At 46.7% G+C, this 27,769-nt stretch overlaps 1 protein-coding gene across 1 annotated transcript; it reads right to left on the bottom strand.

Annotated features, from left to right (window-relative positions):
• LOC138371757 (golgin subfamily A member 6-like protein 24) lies at positions 1 to 27,769 on the bottom strand. The gene is made up of 3 exons (XM_069336782.1): positions 27,701 to 27,769; positions 11,354 to 12,004; positions 1 to 81 (listed from the first exon to the last, which is right to left on the bottom strand). Exons 1-3 carry the CDS (start codon positions 27,767 to 27,769, stop codon positions 1 to 3), a joined length of 801 nt encoding a protein of 266 aa, XP_069192883.1.

Below are 27,769 nucleotides of genomic sequence, written 5' to 3'. Positions count from 1 at the left end.
TCACTCCTCCCTCAGTCTCTCCTCCATCAGTCCCTCCTCCCTCAGTCTCTCCTCCCTCAGTCTCTCCTTGTGGGAACCGACCTGTGAGATTTATATTTATTTAATTTATATGAATTTATATTTACGTTAATTTATATACTTCGATAGCAATTTGTATGATGATAAGTGGACTGTATTTCTGCAATAATCTCATAATCTCACAAATCGATCCTCTACACATTAGGGGGGTTTATATTAATTTAATTTATATATATGCAGCCAATCAAACTACAGTATTAGACTACATACATTGAAAAGGTTCCTTATCTTATAGTACAGCAGGTCTTAGTCCACCAGGTATAACTAGGGTGTAGACACCACATTTTCCCTCTTTGAGGTAGCTTCCATCACCCTGGTAACTGATGCACAAAGCATATGCTTCCTCGTCTTGACCTGTTAAAAGGGCGCTAGCTGTAAAACCAGAATCCTATATATGACAGGTATATCAGAGAACACTGTACATGGAACAATGAAGACCTGGCTTAATTACCTTTAGTATGAGGCTATATCGTGCTCTAACCAGGTCACCCTATATACACTGACATTAATGGCCATAAATGAATGATAAACGGGTTTCGGAAAGAACATTTAACTTGAATTTGTTGACAGCGTGTTGATAATGGTACACCTTTGGTTTCCATAACACTTCGTCCAAGAGAATTAACAGGAGCCGAATTTGCTCCCGTGAGCCTCTGTTGTCTTAGTATAAACAATGGCAATGTCTAACACTCCATACTACTGACGCTACTGGCCGACATTGTCCAGATATAATAGGAGCCGAATTTGCTCCACGCGTCTTGGAGGTGACAACAACAATGGCTGCCCCTCCCTCACCCTGACGCCTGGCTACATTGTCCAGATGACAGTAAGTGATAGAAGGGTCACATTTACTCTACTTTAATATTGATAATTAAGTTAATTTATATGAGATGGTTTTATGATGGTAAAGTCCAAAGACTAATGTATTTAAGAATAATTCCCAGCAGAATAGCTGGTGAATTTATAATAGTATGTGGTGATGATATCCCGTTTTCTATAGACGGTAATTCCACTACAAGTTACGTTTTCTATGGGTAACTTGTTTATACAATACAGCTCTTATCTGTATGATTATTAAATGGTGTCGGATTTTCCGACACTCCTCCCTCAGTCTGTCCTCCATCAGTCTCTCCTCCCTCAGTCTCTCCTCCTGTGGGAACCGACCTGTGAGATTTATATTTATTTAATTTATATGAATTTATATTTACGTTAATTTATATACTTCGATAGCAATTTGTATAATGATAAGTGGACTGTATTTCTGCAATAATCTCTTAATCTCACAAATCGATCCTCTACACATTAGGGGGGTTTATTAAATTAATATATATGCAGCCAATCAAACTACAGAATTAACTACATACATTGAAGAGGTTCCTTATCTTATAGTACAGCAGGCTAGTCCACCAGGTATAACTAGGGTGTAGACACCAAATTATCCTCTTTGAGGTAGCTTCCATATCACCCAGTAACTGGTGCACAAATCTTGCTTCCTCGTCTTGACCTGTCAAAAGTGCGCTAGCTGTGAAGCCAGAATCCTATATATGACAAGCTATATCAGAGAAAACTGTACATGGAACATTAAAGACCTGGCTTAATTACCTTTAGTTTGAGGCTTCCACGTGATCTAACCGGATCACCCTATATCCTGACATTAATGGCCATAAATGAATGATAAACGGGTTTCGGATAGACACTTAACTTGAATTTGTAGACAGCGTGTTGACAATGGTACACCTTTGGCTTCCATAACACTACGTCCAAGTAAAATTAACAGGAGCCGAATTTGCTCCCGTGTGCCTCTGGTCTCAAAATAAACAAAGGCTGTTTAACACTCCATACTATTGACGTTACTGGCCGACATTGTCCAGATATGATAGGAGCTAAATTTGCTCCACACGTCTCGGAGGTGACACAACAATGGCTGCCCTCTTCCTCCCTCACGCCTGGCCTACTTTGTCCAGATTTCAGAAAGTGATAGAAGGGTCACATTTACTCTACTTTAATATTGATAATTAAGTTAATTTATATAAGATGTTTTTATGATGGTAAAGTCCAAAGACTAATGTATTTAAGAATAATTCCCAGCAAAATAGCTGGTGAATTATAATAGTATGTGGTGATGATATCCCGTTTTCTTTAGACGGTAATTCCACTACAAGTTACGTTTTCTATGGGTAACTTGTTGGTAATACAGCTATTATCTGTATGATTATTAAATGGTGTCGGATTTTCCGACATAATTCCCCAGGGGGCTGCTCACGGGTCGAAGTCCTGTTTAGAACAGACGAACACCGATACTCCTCCTTCGAATTATTAGATTAATTTGATGTTAGTAGTTAGTAATCACACATTTGTGCGTCTGTTCGTACAGGACGGATGTCCCGTACTAGAGTTGCAGGGGTTAGAAGTCTAATGCGATTTCATTTCCCTGTCAACTCTTGAAAGGCTAATATTCAAGCCTTATTATATATTATTTAACCCAGAAGACTGGATGTGATCAAGTACTACAGTCAAGTATGATTCAGGGACTGCAGTGAGATCAGTGACATTAGATATAACTTGAAGTTTCTTCAGGTAACTGGTCACTGATATGTAAACACGGAGGCCCATGGAATACATCTTGATTAAATAATAAATGTATCAAATCAGTCATCAGATTTACTGGGGTTTAATTTAATTAATTGATTCAGAGGATTGAATAGCTCATCATTAAAGTAAAGTATGGTTCTGAGACTGCAGTGGGTTCAGTGACATTGGTCGCAGTGACTTGTAGCTGTTTTAGGCTACTGTTCACTGATTTGCCACTGAGGCCTCATGAACTCATCTTCAGCTTTAAATGATGATACTAACATCAACCTCTGTTGGTATAGTCAGCTGTAATCTCCTTAGTATAATGCTACTGGAGAAATATAATCAGCTGACGAATTTAGGTTTCTACTGGTATTGTTTATCTGCAGGCATAGGTCTCCTCAGGCTTGATACTGGGCCTGAGAGTAATTTACCTCCTGCAGAGTTTAACATGGTTATGCCCTGATATTTAGTAGGGCTACCGATGAATCGATGACAATAGTCTGTCCCTACAAGGAGACCGAAGTCGGTGAGGTGATCAGACTTAATATTATCTGCCAATTTTATTCCTCTATTTCTCAGGAATTTGGCTGTTGCTCTCAGACCTTGAACTTGTAGGTCTACTGGTATTTTGTCCACCACAATGGCTTGTACTCGACAGACGTACCTGCCTAAACGTACTGATGGTTGTACCACCTGGTAGACTTGAGGTCCTGCATCTGTTACAAACCCTGAGATGTTGAATGACATCTGGGCTACAGGCCTTAATTGTAATTCATCTGCCAACTTTTTAGTGATATATGTTCTTTGGGATCCTTGGTCAAACAACCCACGGGTATGGACCTTGGCCCTCTTATTCAGGATGGTAATTTGGGCAGTAGGCAAAGTCGTATTACCTTTAGACTTTGCCGATTGGACACTCTTTGTTTGTTGCACCTTGCAGTACTGTACTGTGGTGGGAATGCTATCTTCCACCTTGGGGTTTGGAGACGTTGTTTTGGTGTCTCTGCACAATGCTGCATGGTGCTGACCTTTGTTACACCTATTACAGGTGTGTAATTGGGTATCACAGTCCTTGATGTTATGTTTCCTGAGGCACCTCGTGCAATGTTGCAAATCTTTGAGTCGCTCAACACGGGCGTCACTATCAGGAAAATTAGGGCAGTGGTACATTGAATGTTTCTCATTGCAGAACAAACATGTTCCATAGCTTCCAGTACCCTTTGGTGTCACGTTCTTGGATGACACAGTAACTATAGGCTTGGAGGGTCCAACTGCATATACGCCCACACTGCCACTGTTCCACTTTGGTGTTGAATTATATTGTCTAGATTGATTTGGAGTACCTTTGGTACTCTGTGGTTTACTATTATTAGTTTCTGAGGGTTTACTTGGTGGTTTTAATTTGTCATGTGTTCGTAATTGATGAACTACTGACTTTAAACCTTCAGATATTTCATTCATGGATAAGATGCTTTTATTGTAATGAGCACTCATTTGTCTCAATATGTCCCTAGGTATTTTCTCCTGGACAATTATTTTCAAGACCCACTCAGCCCCGTTTGTATCTGCTGTCAGGCTGAGGGCATTGATCAATGATTCTACCTCCAGCTTGAATACTTGGAGTGAATCAGCTGAAGCCTCCGGTGGGGGTAAATGCAACAGCTCATGAACTAAATGTGATGTTCTTACTTCTGGATCAGCATAATTATCCTTGAGGAGTTTTACTGCCAGATCATAGCCGTCATTAGTTAATCTCAGATGGGATACTACTGTTTTAGCCTCACCTGATAATTGGCCTTGCAAATAAGAGAATTTACTACTCTTTGGTAAAGATTGTTTTGAGTCTACAAGGTCAACGAATTTGTTCCAAAATTCGTCCCAATCTTCCTCATCTTTTCCTGAGAAAGTGGGTAAATTAATTGGAGGGAGTCGAGCTTCTGCTTGACTCGTATTAGATGCAACTGTTGTTATTGTTGCTGTTGCCTTGTTCTGGGCAATTAATTTGACATAAGGCTGTAACGTGGCCTGAGTGTGATCTTCATAATTCGCAAGATCAACCATAATGTCGTCTATTTCTGTTTCTGATAAATTGGTGTTGGCAAGTTCAGCCACATATGTTGCTATTTGACATTTGATTTGCTCAAATTTACCTGCAGCTGCTTGATAATAGCTTTCCAGGTCAGCATAATCAACTGTTGATTGTTGTGACAAATCTTCACATTTCTTGATCTGTCTTGTTAAGTGGCCTTTAAGACCTGCAAGGGTTATTTTCATTCTCCCTGCATTATCCATACTGGCTCGTTGGTGAAGCCTTGTGGGACTTGTACTTGGGCTGCTCATAATACTGAACAAGCACTGATGGTAGCCTAGGGTCAAATTCTGCACTCACTAGGCAATAATCCTACCTCTACTAGAGGTTAGCACTTAAAATTAATACACATTATATATACACAATCATACACACTAATGATTTAAGTGATAAACCAGTGTCACTGGAAGTACCTTTAGGTTAGCTCTTCTATATCACCCTAGGATGGTAGAGACACTAATTAATCACTCAAAGGTGTAATGATCATAAGTAAATTATTATATATACAACTCAACTCGAGTTGATAAAAATTACACCCAAAATAGGGTCTGGACCATTCATTAATGGTGTTAAGTTGTTGAATATAGTACAACTGACTATGGTAATAATGGGACTAGGATGAACAATAATAGTTCAACTAGTCAATGGTAAATATCCTACCCTGTTGTGGGTTGGCAATTAGCAAATATTATACTGTGATCACTAGTGCAATATATATTAAATAATTCTCTATTTTGGAGAAATAATATACACAATTATTGATAATAGCCTCTTAATTAGCCTCTATGAAACTTCTAATATTATCAAGAAGTATTAAATATTATTAGTGACCTCGCGAAATAAACTCCACAAAATTCGTGGATAATCTCTCGCGAAATGTAACACCACGAAATCCGTGAACAATCTTGCGACACAGTCACTAATTTGGCTGGTTTCTATATTAGCGCTGTCATTTCACGAAATAACACGCCACCAAATATCTGTGGGTGTGCATGAAACCGCTGACGAAGCTGAACTGGGCTGAGGGAGGCTCCTGAGCTCCCACGAGGCTTCGCCGCTGTCTTTGACTGGCTTTGTTTAAATCACACTGCACTAGTATATTTAATGAATCCACTGGTTAACTGGTTCATCCGGTACTAAGATGACCAAATGTGGGTTCAAAGGATCAAATAATCCGTCATCCGGTTCGAAGGACCAATTAATGTGGGAACCGACCTGTGAGATTTATATTTATTTAATTTATATGAATTTATATTTACGTTAATTTATATACTTCGATAGCAATTTGTATAATGATAAGTGGACTGTATTTCTGCAATAATCTCTTAATCTCACAAATCGATCCTCTACACATTAGGGGGGTTTATTAAATTAATATATATGCAGCCAATCAAACTACAGAATTAACTACATACATTGAAGAGGTTCCTTATCTTATAGTACAGCAGGCTAGTCCACCAGGTATAACTAGGGTGTAGACACCAAATTATCCTCTTTGAGGTAGCTTCCATATCACCCAGTAACTGGTGCACAAATCTTGCTTCCTCGTCTTGACCTGTCAAAAGTGCGCTAGCTGTGAAGCCAGAATCCTATATATGACAAGCTATATCAGAGAAAACTGTACATGGAACATTAAAGACCTGGCTTAATTACCTTTAGTTTGAGGCTTCCACGTGATCTAACCGGGTCACCCTATATCCTGACATTAATGGCCATAAATGAATGATAAACGGGTTTCGGATAGACACTTAACTTGAATTTGTAGACAGCGTGTTGACAATGGTACACCTTTGGCTTCCATAACACTACGTCCAAGTAAAATTAACAGGAGCCGAATTTGCTCCCGTGTGCCTCTGGTCTCAAAATAACAAAGGCTGTTTAACACTCCATACTATTGACGTTACTGGCCGACATTGTCCAGATATGATAGGAGCTAAATTTGCTCCACACGTCTCGGAGGTGACATAACAATGGCTGCCCTCTTCCTCCCTCACGCCTGGCCTACTTTGTCCAGATTTCAGAAAGTGATAGAAGGGTCACATTTACTCTACTTTAATATTGATAATTAAGTTAATTTATATAAGATGTTTTTATGATGGTAAAGTCCAAAGACTAATGTATTTAAGAATAATTCCCAGCAAAATAGCTGGTGAATTATAATAGTATGTGGTGATGATATCCCGTTTTCTTTAGACGGTAATTCCACTACAAGTTACGTTTTCTATGGGTAACTTGTTGGTAATACAGCTATTATCTGTATGATTATTAAATGGTGTCGGATTTTCCGACACCTCCCTCAGTCTCTCCTCCCTCAGTCTCTCCTACCTCAGTCTGTCCTCCCTCAGTCTCTCCTACCTCAGTCTCTCCTCATAGTTTAACCCCTCACAACTCTGGTACGAGCCTCGTTTTGTTTACCTTCGGGTGGGTTCCATGCCGGGGCAGCATACTCCTGACCGGGCCTCATATGGGCTGAGTGTAGTGTTCTGAAGGTCCGTCGCGTCCTAGCTCCATAAATGATAAATTATATGGTTGTTAAGTTCACATATTCAGCTGCTCTTGCATTCATGTATGTTAGACTAAGCGTTTTTATCGACTCCCCAGGTGCTTATCTTGCATTTACCCGAGTTAAAGTCGACTAGCCATTTCGCTCACTATCATTGTGTAAACTGATCTAGGTCGTCCTGCGTCTTCTTGCAGTGTTCGTCTTGCTCTACATGGCTCTGGCCCATCAGGTCTGGTTATCATGGTGTCTGGTTATCATGATGTCTGGTTATCATGATGTCTGGTTATCATGGTGGCTGGTTATCATGATGTCTGGTTATCATGATGTCTGGTTATCATGATGTCTGGTTATCATGATGTCTGGTTATCATTATATCCTCTCATGCAGGTGGTATTCATTGTAAATATTTCCTGATTTTTTTAAACCTGTCGCTTCCTGTAATATATATTTAGAAAGTCTTAACATTTCAGGGCTTGTCTTCAGATGCCTTACCCTTCGGGTTAATAACGTGTGTACACATGTACATGTGTACACTCTCTCTCTCTCTCTCTCTCTCTCTCTCTCTCTCTCTCTCTCTCTCTCTCTCTCTCTCTCTCTCTCTCTCTCTCTCTCTCTCTCTCTCTCTCTCTCTCTCTCTCTCTCCCTCTCTCTCTCTCTCTCTCTCTCTCTCTCTCCCTCACTCTGTCCCTCTCTCTCTCTCTCTCTCTATCCTTCTCTCTCTCTCTCTCTCTCTCTCTCTCTCTCTCTCTCTCTCTCTCTCTCTCTCTCTCTCTCTCTCTCTCTCTCTCTCTCTCTCTCTCTCTCTCTCTCTCTTCGCCTTGTGCTTGACAAGGTACGGGCTCAATGCAGGGTCCGCATACTCCAGGATTGGTCTTACATATGTGGTGTACAAGATTCTGAATGGTTCCTTAGAAGTTATTCTTTTTATGTGGGCTTCAGGAGACAGGTTTGGTGTGATATTAACTCCTATGAAGATGTGTGTGTGTGTGTGTGTGTGTGTGTGTGTGTGTGTGTGTGTGTGTGTGTGTGTGTGTGTGTGTGTGTGTGTGTGTGTGTGTGTGTGTGTGTGTGTGTGTGTGTGTGTGTGTGTGTGTGTGTGTGTGTGTGTGTGTGTGTGTGTGTGTGTGTGCGTGTGTGTGTGTTTGTGCGTGTGTGTGTGTGTGCGTGAGTAAATGCTGGTGAAGCCCTTATGAATATTCAAGACAAACTCTGCACTAGGACACGGCCACATTACCAGGGCCGCTGCTCATTACTCTTTAGAGTTGAGGCGCTCTGTGGCTTCACCACCACGACGTGGTGGTGAAGCCACCACGCCTCTGTGTCAGCCTCTGTGGCTGACAACTCCCACGCCAGGGGCTGCCACGCCCTCCTCTTCCACTCTCATCCACCACGCCTCATCCACCAGGTTCCTTTCCACTGTCATCCACCATACCCCTCCCACCCATCCACCACGCCCATTTCTTGGGATAGGGCGAACCACCACCAGCCTCCACTACCACCAGCCTCCATCACCACCACCACCACCAGCCTCCATCACCACCACCACCACCAGCCTCCATCACCACCACCACCACCAGCCTCTATCACCACCACCACCACCAGCCTCCACCACCACCAACCTCCACCACCACCACCAGCCTCCATCACCACCACCACCACCAGCCTCCACCACCACCACCACCACCACCACCAGCCTCCACCACCACCAGCCTCTACCACTACCAACCACCACCACCACCACCAACCACCACCAACACCAGCCTCCACCACCACCACTTCCACCACCACCACCAGCCTCAACCATTACCACCACCACCACCAGCCTCCGCCACCACCAGCCTCTACCACTACCAACCACCCCCACCACCACCAGCCTCTACCACTACCAACCACCACCACCACCATCACCAGCCTCCATCACCACCACCACCACCAGCCTCCACCACCACCAGGCTCCACCAGCACCAGCCTTCACCACCACCACCAGCCTCCACCACCACCACCAGCCTCCACCACCACCACCAGCCTCCACCACCACCACCAGCCTCCACCATTACCACTACCACCACCAGCCTCCACCACCACCACCAGCCTCCACCACCACCACCAGCCTCCATCACCACCACCACCAGCCTCCACCACCACCACCACCACCACCAGCCTCCACCATTACCACCACCACCAGCCTCCACCACCACCACCAGCCTCCACCATTACCACTACCACCACCAGCCTCCACCACCACCACCAGCCTCCATCACCACCACCACCACCAGCCTCCACCACCACCACCAGCCTCCACCATTACCACTACCACCACCAGCCTCCACCACCACCACCAGCCTCCACCACTTCCAGCCTCCACCATTACCACCAGCCTCCACCACCACCACCTCCACCACCACCACCAGCCTCCACCACCACCACCACCACCACCACCACCAGCCTCCACCACCACCAGTCTCTACCACTACCAACCACAACCACCACCACCAACCACCACCAACACCAGCCTCCACCACCACAACCACTTCCACCACCACCACCAGCCTCCACCATTACCACCACCACCACCAGCCTCCGCCACCACCAGCCTCTACCACTACCAACCACCACCACCACCACCAGCCTCTACCAACACTCGAGACACACTCTCCTTGCTAATTGGCTCTTTATATGGAATTCTATATATCTCTCCACTGTATCATTATCACGTGTCTCCTGTCTCCCTGTTATCGTGTCTCCTCTACGTCCTCTCCTGAAACTAGATCTCACTACCCTGAAGGACAGATGAAACAGAGAGGATATGATCACGACATACAAGATAGTGAGAGGAATTGACAAGGTAAATAAAGATAGCCTCACTAAATGAGGCATGAGGACGTAAGTAGAAGATAGAAACGCAAATGAGTTGATGGAATGTAAGGAAATAGTCGTACCTGCACGGGTGGTCAACAAGTGGAATTCACTGAAAGAAGTTGTAAAAGTCAACTCCCCGCACTACTTTATGGGCAGATTCGACAAAGAAAAACCTTATTCGACCATCTGAATAGTTAAAAAAAATTGAGAAACATATACAACAAGACTGGTAGACGGGGCATAAAATAGTTTCTGACACACACACACACACACACACACACACACACACACACACACACACACACACACACACACACACACACACACACACACACCATCATTTCATCTATGCATATGTGATCAAAAAGCATATCTGAACGCATCGATACATAACCCAAACACACACTCTGATACTGTTGAGGCTAAATTATTAAAGCTGATTCGATTTAAAATCTGAAGAGTGAGAGAGAGAGAGAAGCATTGATCCAGGAACCAAATGGGTGGGACAGTGTAATTATGTTATGCATTTGGTGGAGGAATTACATTCGATTATAATAATAATTATAATAATAATCCCTCTATCCCATCCTCCCTCTTCCCCCTCCCTCCCACCCACTTTCCCTTCCATGGCCCTACCCTCCCTTCATGCATCTTCCTTCCCTGCCATCCACCCTCCCTCCCTCATGGTAACCTACATTTCTGACTTTGTCTTGAAGTGCCTTATCAATCGATTATTTTAAGGGGAGGGGTGTGATTTTTGTAATAATTTAGTTGGATGGTAGTATTGATTGGTGAGGGGGTAGTAAACTTGTCTGTCAGGGAGTTGTGCGCTTTCCCCCCTCTCCTCTCTTTCATTCTCTCACTCCCTCACTCCCTCTTTCCACTGTTCGCTGCTCTAGCTCGTCTTTCCATCAAGGCTGTCCAAAACGTACCGTCGAAAACAACATTTTATTCCTTTCAGCAATCAAATGAGGTTTCAGTCGGTAGATATCACGTGTTCCAGAGCTTCACTCTAAGAGAAAGGCTTCAGCTGATACATACCATGTGTTCCGAACTTCAGAATGTTTGTTTTTCAAGATAAATGCACTCATTTTTCCTAACTTTATCCCTAAAGCACCGTTCCTCTCCAGTAACCCTTGTCAGCAAAACCAAGGTAATAAGAAAATGTTCCTTTCAAAACCCAGAGACGTTCCTATACTGTGTTTTACTTTCCAATAGTTTAGACATTTGATATATGATAATTGAGTCACTGGACTCTCTCGAAGTGAAACATCGAGCTCGCGAAGTGGAACATCGAGCTCACGAAGTAGAACATCGAGCTCACGAAGTGGAACATCGAGCTCACGAAGTGGAACCTCGAGCTCACGAAGTGGAACATCGAGCTCGCGAAGTGGAACATCGAGCTCACGAAGTGGAACATCGAGCTCACGAAGTGGAACCTCGAGCTCACGAAGTGGAACATCGAGCTCGCGAAGTGGAACATCGAGCTCACGAAGTGGAACCTCGAGCTCACGAAGTGGAACATCGAGCTCACGAAGTGGAACATCGAGCTCACGAAGTGGAACCTCGAGCTCACGAAGTGGAACATCGAGCTCACGAAGTGGAACATCGAGCTCACGAAGTGGAACATCGAGCTCACGAAGTGGAACCTCGAGCTCACGAAGTGGAACATCGAGCTCGCGAAGTGGAACATCGAGCTCACGAAGTGGAACATCGAGCTCACGAAGTGGAACCTCGAGCTCACGAAGTGGAACATCGAGCTCGCGAAGTGGAACATCGAGCTCGCGAAGTGGAACATCGAGCTCGCGAAGTGGAACACTAACATTCAGAAACGCTCTCGCTTGCCTGTTGCCGCCCAGTTTCTCTTGAACTAGTTTATATACATATAGGATAGGCAAAGTCTGAAAAGCTCAGGAATCATTTACTTGACACTCTGAGTTGCTGAGGACACATTTACTCACCACCGTGTGAAGCTGAGGACACATTTACTCCCACCGTGTGACGCTGAGGACACATTTACTCACCACCATGTGAAGCTGAGGACACATTTACTCACCACCGTGTGAAGCTGTGGACACATTTACTCACCACCGTGTGAAGCTGAGGACACATTTACTCACCACCGTGTGAAGCTGAGGACACATTTACTCACCACCATGTGAAGCTGAGGACACATTTACTCACCACCGTGTGAAGCTGAGGACACATTTACTCACCACCGTGTGAAGCTGAGGACACATTTACTCACCACCGTGTGAAGCTGAGGACACATTTATTCACCACCGTGTGAAGCTGAGGACACATTTACTCACCTCCGTGTGAAGCTAAGGACACATTTACTCATCACCGTGTGAAGCTGGGGACACATTTACTCAACACCGTGTGACGCTGAGGACACATTTACTCACCACCGTGTGAAGCTGAGGACACATTTACTCATCACCGTGTGAAGCTGAGGACACATTTACTCATCACCGTGTGAGGCTGAGGACACATTTACTCACCACCGTGTGAAGCTGAGGACACATTTACTCACCACCGTGTGAAGCTGAGGACACATTTACTCATCACCGTGTGAAGCTGAGGACACATTTACTCAACACCGTGTGACGCTGAGGACACATTTACTCACCACCGTGTGAAGCTGAGGACACATTTACTCATCACTGTGTGAGGCTGAGGACACATTTACTCAACACCGTGTGACGCTGAGGACACATTTACTCACCTCCGTGTGAAGCTAAGGACACATTTACTCATCACCGTGTGAAGCTGAGGACTCATTTAATCAACACCGTGTGACGCTGAGGACACATTTACTCACCACCGTGTGAAGCTGAGGACACATTTACTCACCACTGTGTGAGGCTGAGGACACATTTACTCAACACCGTGTGACGCTGAGGACACATTTACTCAACACCGTGTGAGGCTGAGGACACATTTACTCACCACCGTGTGAGGCTGAGGACACATTTACTCAACACCGTGTGACGCTGAGGACACATTTACCCAACACCGTGTGAGGCTGAGGACACATTTGCTCACCACCGTGTGAAGCTGAGGACACATTTACTCACCACCGTGTGAAGATGAGGACACATTTACTCACCACTGTGTGAAGCTGAGGACACATTTACTCACCACCATGTGAAGCTGAGGACACATTTACTCACCACCGTGTGAAGCTGAGGACACATTTACTCACCACCGTGTGAAGCTGAGGACACATTTACTCACCACCGTGTGAAGCTGAGGACACATTTACTCACCACCGTGTGAAGCTGAGGACACATTTACTCACCTCCGTGTGAAGCAAAGGACACATTTACTCATCACCGTGTGAAGCTGGGGACACATTTACTCAACACCGTGTGACGCTGAGGACACATTTACTCACCACCGTGTGAAGCTGAGGACACATTTACTCATCACCGTGTGAAGCTGAGGACACATTTACTCATCACCGTGTGAGGCTGAGGACACATTTACTCACCACCGTGTGAAGCTGAGGACACATTTACTCACCACCGTGTGAAGCTGAGGACACATTTACTCATCACCGTGTGAAGCTGAGGACACATTTACTCAACACCGTGTGACGCTGAGGACACATTTACTCACCACCGTGTGAAGCTGAGGACACATTTACTCATCACCGTGTGAGGCTGAGGACACATTTACTCAACACCGTGTGATGCTGAGGACACATTTACTCACCTCCGTGTGAAGTTAAGGACACATTTACTCATCACCGTGTGAAGCTGAGGACACATTTATTCAACACCGTGTGACGCTGAGGACACATTTACTCACCACCGTGTGAAGCTGAGGACACATTTACTCAACACCGTGTGAGGCTGAGGACACATTTACTCACCACCGTGTGAGGCTGAGGACACATTTACTCAACACCGTGTGACGCTGAGGACACATTTACCCAACACCGTGTGAGGCTGACGACACATTTGCTCACCACCGTGTGAAGCTGAGGACACATTTACTCACCACCGTGTGAAGCTGAGGACACATTTACTCACCACCGTGTGAAGCTGAGGACACATTTACTCACCACCGTGTGAAGCTGAGGACACATTTACTCACCTCCGTGTGAAGCTAAGGACACATTTACTCATCACCGTGTGAAGCTGAGGACACATTTACTCAACACCGTGTGACGCTGAGGACACATTTATTCACCACCGTGTGAAGCTGAGGACACATTTACTCATCACCGTGTGAGGCTGAGGACACATTTACTCAACACCGTGTGACGCTGAGGACACATTTACTCACCACCGTGTGAAGCTGAGGACACATTTACTCATCACCGTGTGAGGCTGAGGACACATTTACTCAACACCGTGTGACGCTGAGGACACATTTACTCATCACCGTGTGAAGCTGAGGACACATTTACTCATCACCGTGAAAAGCTGAGGACACATTTACTCATCACCGTGTGAGACTGAGGACACATTTACTCAACACCGTGTGACGCTGAGGACACATTTACTCATCACCGTGTGAAGCTGAGGACACATTTACTCACCACCGTGTGAAGCTGAGGACACATTTACTCACCAACGTGTGAAGCTGTGGACACATTTACTCACCACCGTGTGAAGCTGAGGACACATTTACTCACCACCGCGTGACGCTGAGGACACATTTACTCACCACAGCGTGACGCTGAGGACACATTTACTCACCACCGCGTGACGCTGAGGACACATTTACTTAACACCGCGTGACGCTGAGGACACATTTACTCACCACCGCGTGACGCTGAGGACACATTTACTCAACACCGCGTGACGCTGAGGACACATTTACTCATCACCGCGTGACGCTGAGGACACATTTACTCATCACCGTGTGAAGCTGAGGACACATTTACTCACCACCGCGTGACGCTGAGGACACATTTACTCATCACCGTGTGAAGCTGAGGACACATTTACTCATCACCGTGTGAAGCTGAGGACACATTTACTCATCACCGTGTGAGGCTGAGGACACATTTACTCACCACCGTGTGAAGCTGAGGACACATTTACTCACCACCGTGTGAAGCTGAGGACACATTTACTCATCACCGTGTGAAGCTGAGGACACATTTACTCAACACCGTGTGACGCTGAGGACACATTTACTCACCACCGTGTGAAGCTGAGGACACATTTACTCATCACCGTGTGAGGCTGAGGACACATTTACTCAACACCGTGTGACGCTGAGGACACATTTACTCACCTCCGTGTGAAGCTAAGGACACATTTACTCATCACCGTGTGAAGCTGAGGACACATTTATTCAACACCGTGTGACGCTGAGGACACATTTACTCACCACCGTGTGAAGCTGAGGACACATTTACTCACCACCGTGTGAGGCTGAGGACACATTTACTCAACACCGTGTGACGCTGAGGACACATTTACTCAACACCGTGTGAAGCTGAGGACACATTTACTCATCACCGTGTGAGGCTGAGGACACATTTACTCAACACCGTGTGACGCTGAGGACACATTTACCCAACACCGTGTGAGGCTGAGGACACATTTGCTCACCACCGTGTGAAGCTGAGGACACATTTACTCACCACCGTGTGAAGATGAGGACACATTTACTCACCACCGTGTGAAGCTGAGGACACATTTACTCACCACCATGTGAAGCTGAGGACACATTTACTCACCACCGTGTGAAGCTGAGGACACATTTACTCACCACCGTGTGAAGCTGAGGACACATTTACTCACCACCGTGTGAAGCTGAGGACACATTTACTCACCACCGTGTGAAGCTGAGGACACATTTACTCACCTCCGTGTGAAGCTAAGGACACATTTACTCATCACCGTGTGAAGCTGGGGACACATTTACTCAACACCGTGTGACGCTGAGGACACATTTACTCACCACCGTGTGAAGCTGAGGACACATTTACTCATCACCGTGTGAAGCTGAGGACACATTTACTCATCACCGTGTGAGGCAGAGGACACATTTACTCACCACCGTGTGAAGCTGAGGACACATTTACTCACCACCGTGTGAAGCTGAGGACACATTTACTCATCACCGTGTGAAGCTGAGGACACATTTACTCAACACCGTGTGACGCTGAGGACACATTTACTCACCACCGTGTGAAGCTGAGGACACATTTACTCATCACCGTGTGAAGCTGAGGACACATTTACTCATCATTGTGTGAGGCAGAGGACACATTTACTCACCACCGTGTGAAGCTGAGGACACATTTACTCACCACCGTGTGAAGCTGAGGACACATTTACTCATCACCGTGTGAAGCTGAGGACACATTTACTCAACTCCGTGTGACGCTGAGGACACATTTACTCACCACCGTGTGAAGCTGAGGACACATTTACCCAACACCGTGTGAGGTTGAGGACACATTTGCTCACCACCGTGTGAAGCTGAGGACACATTTACTCACCACCGTGTGAAGATGAGGACACATTTACTCACCACCGTGTGAAGCTGAGGACACATTTACTCACCACCATGTGAAGCTGAGGACACATTTACTCACCACTGTGTGAAGCTGAGGACACATTTACTCACCACCGTGTGAAGCTGAGGACACATTTACTCACCACCGTGTGAAGCTGAGGACACATTTACTCACCACCGTGTGAAGCTGAGGACACATTTACTCACCTCCGTGTGAAGCTAAGGACACATTTACTCATCACCGTGTGAAGCTGGGGACACATTTACTCAACACCGTGTGACGCTGAGGACACATTTACTCACCACTGTGTGAAGCTGAGGACACATTTACTCATCACCGTGTGAGGCTGAGGACACATTTACTCAACACCGTGTGATGCTGAGGACACATTTACTCACCTCCGTGTGAAGCTAAGGACACATTTACTCATCACCGTGTGAAGCTGAGGACACATTTATTCAACACCGTGTGACGCTGAGGACACATTTACTCACCACCGTGTGAAGCTGAGGACACATTTACTCAACACCGTGTGAGGCTGAGGACACATTTACTCACCACCGTGTGAGGCTGAGGACACATTTACTCAACACCGTGTGACGCTGAGGACACATTTACCCAACACCGTGTGAGGCTGAGGACACATTTACTCACCACCGTGTGAAGCTGAGGACACATTTACTCATCACCGTGTGAAGCTGAGGACACATTTACTCATCACCGTGTGAGGCAGAGGACACATTTACTCACCACCGTGTGAAGCTGAGGACACATTTACTCACCACCGTGTGAAGCTGAGGACACATTTACTCATCACCGTGTGAAGCTGAGGACACATTTACTCAACACCGTGTGACGCTGAGGACACATTTACTCACCACCGTGTGAAGCTGAGGACACATTTACTCATCACCGTGTGAAGCTGAGGACACATTTACTCATCACCGTGTGAGGCAGAGGACACATTTACTCACCACCGTGTGAATCTGAGGACACATTTACTCACCACCGTGTGAAGCTGAGGACACATTTACTCATCACCGTGTGAAGCTGAGGACACATTTACTCAACACCGTGTGACGCTGAGGACACATTTACTCACCACCGTGTGAAGCTGAGGACACATTTACCCAACACCGTGTGAGGCTGAGGACACATTTGCTCACCACCGTGTGAAGCTGAGGACACATTTACTCACCACCGTGTGAAGATGAGGACACATTTACTCACCACCGTGTGAAGCTGAGGACACATTTACTCACCACCATGTGAAGCTGAGGACACATTTACTCACCACTGTGTGAAGCTGAGGACACATTTACTCACCACCGTGTGAAGCTGAGGACACATTTACTCACCACCGTGTGAAGCTGAGGACACATTTACTCACCACCGTGTGAAGCTGAGGACACATATTTACTCACCTCCGTGTGAAGCTAAGGACACATTTACTCATCACCGTGTGAAGCTGGGGACACATTTACTCAACACCGTGTGACGCTGAGGACACATTTACTCACCACCGTGTGAAGCTGAGGACACATTTACTCATCACCGTGTGAAGCTGAGGACACATTTACTCATCACCGTGTGAGGCTGAGGACACATTTACTCACCACCGTGTGAAGCTGAGGACACATTTACTCACCACCGTGTGAAGCTGAGGACACATTTACTCATCACCGTGTGAAGCTGAGGACACATTTACTCAACACCGTGTGACGCTGAGGACACATTTACTCACCACCGTGTGAAGCTGAGGACACATTTACTCATCACCGTGTGAGGCTGAGGACACATTTACTCAACACCGTGTGATGCTGAGGACACATTTACTCACCTCCGTGTGAAGCTAAGGACACATTTACTCATCACCGTGTGAAGCTGAGGACACATTTATTCAACACCGTGTGACGCTGAGGACACATTTACTCACCACCGTGTGAAGCTGAGGACACATTTACTCAACACCGTGTGAGGCTGAGGACACATTTACTCACCACCGTGTGAGGCTGAGGACACATTTACTCAACACCGTGTGACGCTGAGGACACATTTACCCAACACCGTGTGAGGCTGAGGACACATTTGCTCACCACCGTGTGAAGCTGAGGACACATTTACTCACCACCGTGTGAAGCTGAGGACACATTTACTCACCACCGTGTGAAGCTGAGGACACATTTACTCACCACCGTGTGACGCTGAGGACACATTTACTCACCTCCGTGTGAAGCTAAGGACACATTTACTCATCACCGTGTGAAGCTGAGGACACATTCAACACCGTGTGACGCTGAGGACACATTTACTCACCACCTTGTGAAGCTGAGGACACATTTACTCACCACCGTGTGAAGCTGAGGACACATTTACTCACCAACGTGTGAAGCTGAGGACACATTTACTCACCACCGTGTGAAGCTGAGGACACATTTATTCAACACCGTGTGACGCTGAGGACACATTTACTCACCACCGTGTGAAGCTGAGGACACATTTACTCAACACCGTGTGAGGCTGAGGACACATTTACTCACCACCGTGTGAGGCTGAGGACACATTTACTCAACACCGTGTGACGCTGAGGACACATTTACTCACCACCTTGTGAAGCTGAGGACACATTTACTCACCACCGTGTGAAGCTGAGGACACATTTACTCACCAACGTGTGAAGCTGAGGACACATTTACTCACCACCGTGTGAAGCTGAGGACACATTTACTCACCACCGCGTGACGCTGAGGACACATTTACTCACCACCGCGTGACGCTGAGGACACATTTACTCACCCCCGCGTGACGCTGAGGACACATTTACTCAACACCGCGTGACGCTGAGGACACATTTACTCATCACCGCGTGACGCTGAGGACACATTTACTCATCACCGTGTGAAGCTGAGAACACATTTACTCAACACCGCGTGACGCTGAGGACACATTTACTCATCACCGTGTGAAGCTGAGGACACATTTACTCACCACCGCGTGACGCTGAGGACACATTTACTCATCACCGTGTGAAGCTGAGGACACATTTACTCATCACCGCGTGACACTGAGGACACATTTACTCACCACCGTGTGAAGCTGAGGACACATTTACTCATCACCGCGTGACACTGAGGACACATTTACTCACCACTGTGTGAAGCTGAGGACACATTTACTCATCACCGCGTGACGCTGAGGACACATTTACTCAACACTGAACACGTGACCAGAGCTACTCAAGAAGTTTTTATTTTTGTCAAATATCCAGAGTCGTCACAGTGATTTCTAGCTGTAAATTTAAATTACAAGAACCACCTTATTTCAGTATTAATTTTGATACAAATCTTGATGTCTAACGGTGTACCATCAATCTGTGTCACGATGGTTGATGATTCTTTATTATGCACCCCATACCCATCCCGTGGGCGGTGGTGGAAAGAGGTACATAATCGGTTCAGGAACTGAACGCCAAAGTTCATTTAGCAAAGCAAGTGTCAGTCTTGACAGTCTAAGACAGTTGACAGTCTTTTGAAGCTAGTTACATTGTGCCACGAGTCTTTAGGCTACGTTTGTTCTAGCGGCTGACCCCATAGATTGGTTAGATCTAAATTATGTTACATTCTTAGGTTCTGTTGGGAATTATTTGTATTTGAAGTACGTGTGTGAAGCGTTTGAAGAATTGACATTCGAACAGAGGACGTCAGCGAAGCACTGTTCGAGAAATGTTCGATCGGCATTAGTTGTTAGTCGCGTCTAAGTGTTCTTCATTCATAAACAGCGGGGGTTATGGCGGCTGGATTAACGAACATTTAGGGATTTGTTGATGAAAAACAGGCCGGGATTTTCGGGTCGTGAGATTCGAACGCGGGGTAGAAGAGGGCGCCACGCTGCAGGGGACTCGATCATGGGGCCAAACATTCCTCAGATGTGCCAAGTCGATACATCATTAACTCCATCCATCGTACACACTCAGAAGATTTTTTCAATGTTTCTAGAGACACTTGAGTGGTGAAACCTGGTTAGTTCACTCTATATCAGTATGTAAATATTGCAGCCGTGCCCAATTGTTTTTGTTCCACCCGGAGACTGAACTCGGGTCTCTCTATTGTAAACCAAAGACTAGAGTACTGTGCAACAAGCAATGCCATCATTCTTCCATTAATCTTGTACAATAGATCACAATTATTAAAGTTGATTGTACCGCGCTAGGTATCTTAACTGATTAATCATATAGCGTTAGTGTGGAAATTAATCATCTAGTGTTAGTATAGAAATTAATCATCTAGTGTTAGTATAGAAATTAATCATCTAGTGTTAGTATAGAAATTAATCATCTAGTGTTAGTATAGAAATTAATCATCTAGTGTTAGTATAGAAATTAATCATCTAGTGTTAGTATAGAAATTAATCATCTAGTGTTAGTATAGAAATTAATCATCTAGTGTTAGTACAGAAATTAATCATCTAGTGTTAGTATAGAAATTAATCATCTAGTGTTAGTATGGAAATTAATCATCTAGTGTTAGTATAGAAATTAATCATCTAGTGTTAGTACAGAAATTAATCATCTAGTGTTAGTACAGAAATTAATCATCTAGTGTTAGTATAGAAATTAATCATCTAGTGTTAGTATGGAAATTAATCATTTAGTGTTAGTATAGAAATTAATCATCAAGTATTAGTATAGAAATTAATCATCTAGTGTTAGTACAGAAATTAATCATCTAGTGTTAGTACATAAATTAATCATCTAGTGTTAGTACAGAAATTAATCAAGTGTTAGTATAGAAATTAATCATCTAGTGTTAGTACAGAAATTAATCATCTAGTGTTAGTACAGAAATTAATCATCCAGTGTTGGTATAAAAATGATCACGTTACTAGCCTGTGTGTGGGAGCGTCTTCTCGGCCCGGGCAGCGCGCTATTGGACTTAGGATCCATGGAAATATATATCAAGATATATCAGTTTTATGTTGAACTGCGCCCCGGTTTGTGTTCGAGGGTCGTGTGTTGTGGGCGTTGGCAGTGTGGTGTTACAGGAGTTACGGAGGGTAGGAGGGGGAGGGGAGGGGGAGGGGAGGGGGAGGGGGAGGGGGAGGGGGAGTTTAGGTAATGTGACCATTTCGCAAGGAAACGGTTGTGAAATTATGTTACTGTTGTATTATGATTTATTTCTGAATTAGTATTGTTACATTTGGCAGCTTGGTTCACTTGACTCTTGATTTTAGTATTATTTCTTGATAGCGTTTAATGTCTGTTGTTGAACTACCTATGGGTGTGGCTGAGGCACTTCTAGTACGTACACACACACACACACACACACACACACACACACACACACACACACACACACACACACACACACACACACACACACACACACACACACACACACACACACACATGATCGAAGGAGCCGGCCGGCCGAGCGGACAGCACGCTAAACACGTGATCCTGTGGTCCCGGGTTCGATCCCGGGCGCCAGCGAGAAACGATGGGCAGGTTTCTTTCACCCTATCCCCCTGTTACCTAGCAGTAAATAGGTACCTGGGAGTTAGTCAGTTGTCACGGGCTGCTTCCTGGGGTGTATGTGTGTGTGTGGTGTGGAAAAAAAAAGTAGTAGTAGAAACAGTTGATTGACAGTTGAGAGGCGGGCCGAAAGAGCAGAGCTCAACCCCCGCAAGCACAACTAGGTGAATACAACTAGGTGAATAAACAAGTGTGTTATTACACATAACTTGTGTAAGGAATCGTTCAGGACCCTGTATACCACTTATATCAGACCAATCCTGGAATATGCAGCTCCAGCCTGGAGTTCATACCTAGTTAAACACAAGGCAAAGTTAGAGAAGATCCAGCGGTATGCAACCAGACTGGTCCCGCAACTGAGAGGTATGAGCTACGAGGAAAGGCTAAAAGAGACCTCACCTCACGTCCCTGGAAAACAGAAGAATAAGGGGGAGACATGATAACTACGTGCAAAATTCTCAGGGGAATTGACAGGGTGGACAAAGACAAACTCTTTAGCAACACGGGTGGGACACAAACAAGGGGAAACAGGAGGAAACTTAGTACCCAAATGAGCCACAGAGACATTAGAAATACTTTTTTCAGTGTCAGAGTAGTTAACAAATGGAATGCATTAGGCAGTGATGTGGTGGAGACTGACTCCATACACATTTTCAAGTGTAGATATGATAGAGCCCAGTAGGCTCAGGAATCTGTATAACAGTTGATTGACGGTTGAGAGGCGGGACCAAAGAGCCAAAGCTCAACCCCCGCAAGCACAACTAGGTGAGTACAACTAGGAGAGTGCACGCAAGTAGGCGGTACACGAACTAGAAACATCGCTGGAAACTAAAGACAAAATTAACCACATAAATATTATAATTTTTATAATTAACCACATAAAAATTATAATTATGTGTCAGAGTTCTGAACAAATGTCCTGTTCTAACAGGGCAGGTGGTGGAGGCTGACTCCATTCACAGCTTCAAATGTATATATGACAGAGCCCAATAGGTTCAGAAACCTGTGGTTGAAGATTGAGAGACGGAACCCAATATCTGACGTTCAACCCTCGGATCACAACAGACAACGCCAGGATGCCACACGAAGTACTGAGACGTAATGACAGCATTGCAGCCAGGAGAGTACCAAGGCTAGTGGATTAAAAAGAAAGTGGCAAGGAAACCTAAGAGAGATTATCTCATAGAAAGTGAGAAGTAAACCTGTGAGAGATTATCTCATAGAAAGTGACAAGTAAACCTGTGAGAGATTATCTCATAGAAAGTGAGAAGTAAACCTGTGAGAGATTATCTCATAGAAAGTGACAAGTAAACCTGTGAGAGATTATCTCATAGAAAGTGACAAGTAAACCTGTAAGAGATTATCTCATAGAAAGTGAGAAGTAAACCTGTGAGGGGATTATCTCATAGAAAGTGAGAAGTAAACCTGTGAGAGATTATCTCATAGAAAGTGACAAGGAAGCCTGTGAGAGATAATCTCATAGAAAGTGACAAAGAAATCTGTGAGTTAAATTGATGAATAATATAACCCGGATATCTTGACTGATGCTGCCAGATTGACCTATGAGATGAATAATGATGAAGTTGATACGAAAATTGTATTTCTTATGTGGTGTTGTTGCGCCTGTCAGGGTGTCATTAGTGGCATTAGGTCGCTAGTGTGTCCTCGCTGTCAGGGTGTCATTAGTGGCATTAGGTCGCTAGTGTGTCCTCGCTGGAAGTCCAGAGACTATTTTTGTGACCTGTATTTTTAACAACTGGGGATCAAGGTAGGTACACACAGGACAAATTCTTGTCATAGACTCTGGGTAATTACTGGTGTGTGTGGGAGTGTTTTGAAGTGTGATGTGTATACACTCTGTGTGTGTGTGTGAGTGTGTGTGTGTGTGTGTGTGTGTGTGTGTGTGTGTGTGTGTGTGTGTGTGTGTGTGTGTGTGTGTGTGTGTGTGTGTGTGTGTGTGTGTGTACTCACTTAGTTGTGCTTTCAGGGGTTGAGCTTTGGCTCTTTAGCCCCGTCTCTTAACCGTCTCTACGGTAGTGTGTGCCTTCCTTCTACCTCGACTTCTTCTCCTGTCTGACCTTCCTCCTCCTGTCTCGCCTTTCTCTTGACCTCCATCCTCGTATCACTATATTTATAAGCCTCGTTGCGAGCCTTCACACAGTGAATATTGTAAAGGTCTAAATACTATGATGAGATCACTGAGGATCACTTCTCTTAATATTTCCAGCCCCCTGTACCCGGGACCTGTCTCTTGGTGTTACGCTCCTCCGGTGTTGATAGACTCCTGCAACACTGGTAGAGCGCTACCTCCAGTGTTGCCAGACCCTACAACACAGGTAGAGCACCGCCTCCAGTGTTGCCAGACACAACAACACAACACTGGTAGAGCGCCGCCTCCAGTGTTGCCAGACCCTACAAGACAGGTAGAGCGCCGCCTCCGGTGTTGCCAGAACCTACAACACAGGTAGAGCGCCGCCTCCAGTGTGGCCAGACCCTACAACACAGGTAGAGTGCCGCCTCCAGTGCTGCCAGACTCTACAACACAGGTAGAGCGCCGCCTCCAGTGCTGCCAAACCCCTACAACACAGGTAGAGCGCCGCCTCCAGTGCTGCCAAACCCCTACAACACAGGTGGAGCGCCATCTCCAGTTTTGCCAGACTCTACAACACAGGTAGAGCGCCGCCTCCGGTGTTGCCAGACCCTACAACACAACACTGGTAGAGCGCCGCCTCCAGTGTTGCCAGACCCTACAACACAGGTAGAGCGCCGCCTCCAGTGTTGCCAGACTCTAAAACACAGGTAGAGCGCCGCCTCCGGTGTTGCCAGACCCTACAACACAACACTGGTAGAGCGCCGCCTCCGGTGTTGCCAGACCCTACAACACAGCTAGAGCGCCGCCTCCAGTGTTGCCAGACTCTACAACACAGGTAGAGCGCCGCCTCCAGTGTTGCTAGTCCCTACAACACAGGTAGAGCGCCGCCTCCAGTGCTGCCAAACCCCTACAACACAGGTAGAGCGCCGCCTCCAGTGTTGCTAGTCCCTACAACACAGGTAGAGCGCCGCCGCCAGTGCTGCCAAACCCCTACGACACAGGTAGAGCGCCGCCTCCAGTGTTGCCATACGCTGAAACACTGGTAGAGCGCCGCCTCCAGTGTTGCCACACCCTACAACACTGGTAGAGCACCGCCTCCAGTGTTGCCAGACTCTACAACACAGGTAGAGCGCCGCCTCCAGTGTTGCTAGTCCCTACAACACAGGTAGAGCGCCCCCTCCAGTGTTGCTAGTCCCTACAACACAGGTAGAGCGCCGCCTCCAGTGCTGCCAAACCCCTACGACACAGGTAGAGCGCCGCCTCCAGTGTTGCCAGTCTCTACAACACAGGTATAGCGCCGCCTCCAGTGTTGCCACACCCTCCAACACAGGTAGAGCGCCGCCTCCAGTTTTGCCAGACCCCTACAACACAGGTAGAGCGCCGCCTCCAGTGTTGCCACACCCTACAACACTGGTAGAGCGCCACCTCCAGTGTTGCCACACCCTACAACACTGGTAGAGCGCCGCCTCCACTGTTGCCACACCCTACAACACTGGTAGAGCACCGCCTCCAGTGTTGCCAGTCTCTACAACACAGGTAGAGCGCCGCCTCCAGTGTTGCCAGACACTACAACACTGGTAGAGCGCCTCCTCCAGTGTTGCCAGACTCTACAACACAGGTAGAGCGCCACCTCCAGTGTGGCCAGACTCTACAACACAGGTAGAGCGCCGCATCCATTGTTGCCAGACTCTACAACACAGGTAGAGCGCCGCCTCCAGTGTGGCCAGACTCTACAACACAGGTAGAGCGCCGCCTCCAGTGTGGCCAGACTCTACAACACAGGTAGAGCGCCGCCTCCAGTGTTGCCATACGCTGAAACACTGGTAGAGCGCCGCCTCCAGTGTTGCCAGTCTCTACAACACAGGTAGAGCGCCGCCTCCAGTGTTGCCACACCCTACAACACAGGTAGAGCGCCGCCTCCAGTTTTGCCAGACCCCTACAACACAGGTAGAGCGCCGCCTCCAGTGTTGCCACACCCTACAACACTGGTAGAGCGCCACCTCCAGTGTTGCCACACCCTACAACACTGGTAGAGCGCCGCCTCCACTGTTGCCACACCCTACAACACTGGTAGAGCACCGCCTCCAGTGTTGCCAGTCTCTACAACACAGGTAGAGCGCCGCCTCCAGTGTTGCCAGACACTACAACACTGGTAGAGCGCCGCCTCCAGTGTTGCCAGACTCTACAACACAGGTAGAGCGCCTCCTCCAGTGTTGCCAGACTCTACAACACAGGTAGAGCGCCACCTCCAGTGTGGCCAGACTCTACAACACAGGTAGAGCGCCGCATCCATTGTTGCCAGACTCTACAACACAGGTAGAGCGCCGCCTCCAGTGTGGCCAGACTCTACAACACAGGTAGAGCGCCGCCTCCAGTGTGGCCAGACTCTACAACACAGGTAGAGCGCCGCCTCCAGTGTTGCCAGACTCTGCAACACACTTAGAGCGCCGCCTCCAGTCTTGCCAGACTCTACAACACAGGTAGAGTGCCGCCTCCAGTGTTGCCAGACTCTACAACACAGGTACAGTGCCGCCTCCAGTGTTGCCAGACTCTACAACACAGGTAGAGCGCCACCTCCAGTGTTGCAAGACTCTACAACACAGGTAGAGCACCACCTCCAGTGTTGCCAGACCCCTACAACACAGGTAGAGCGCCGCCTGCAGTGTTGCTAGACCCCTACAACACAGGTAGAGCGCCGCCTCCAGTGTTGCCAGACCCTACAACACAGGTAGAGCGCCGCCTCCAGTGTTGCCAGACCCTACAACACAGGTAGAGCGCCGCCTCCAGTGTTGCCACACCCTACAACACTGGTAGAGCACCGCCTCCAGTGTTGCCAGTCTCTACAACACAGATAGAGCGCCGCCTCCAGTGTTGCCAGACCCTACAACACAGGTAGAGCGCCGCCTCCAGTGTTGCCCCACCCTACAACACAGGTAGAGCGCCGCCTCCAGTTTTGCCAGACCCCTACAACACAGGTAGAGCGCCGCCTCCAGTGTTGCCACACCCTACAACACTGGTAGAGCGCCACCTCCAGTGTTGCCACACCCTACAACACTGGTAGAGCGCCGCCTCCAGTGTTGCCACACCCTACGACACTGGTAGAGCACCGCCTCCAGTGTTGCCAGTCTCTACAACACAGGTAGAGCGCCGCCTCCAGTGTTGCCAGACCCCTACAACACAGGTAGAGCGCCGCCTCCAGTGTTGCCAGACTCTACAACACAGGTAGAGCGCCGCCTCCAGTGTTGCCAGTCTCTACAACACAGGTAGAGCGCCACCTCCAGTGTTGCCACACCCTACAACACAGGTAGAGCGCCGCCTCCAGTGTTGCCAGACTCTACAACACAGGTAGAGCCCACTATGGCTCACTAAACCTGACAAACAATTATCACAGCTCACTTGTTCCAGGTGAACCATTGACATTAGACTACGAGACGAGCGCGTGACATCACTACACCAGATTTGCGAAGGATAATTGACGTCTGTACTCGCACTTCTTGATGCCAAGAAGCATCTTGTTGTTGTTGATCATCTTTAAAGACGTACAAGAAGTACAT

The sequence above is a fragment of the Procambarus clarkii genome, chromosome 4 (assembly GCF_040958095.1).
Source record: "Procambarus clarkii isolate CNS0578487 chromosome 4, FALCON_Pclarkii_2.0, whole genome shotgun sequence".
NCBI lineage: Eukaryota > Metazoa > Arthropoda > Malacostraca > Decapoda > Cambaridae > Procambarus > Procambarus clarkii.
This window is presented reverse-complemented; position numbering and strand designations above follow the sequence as displayed.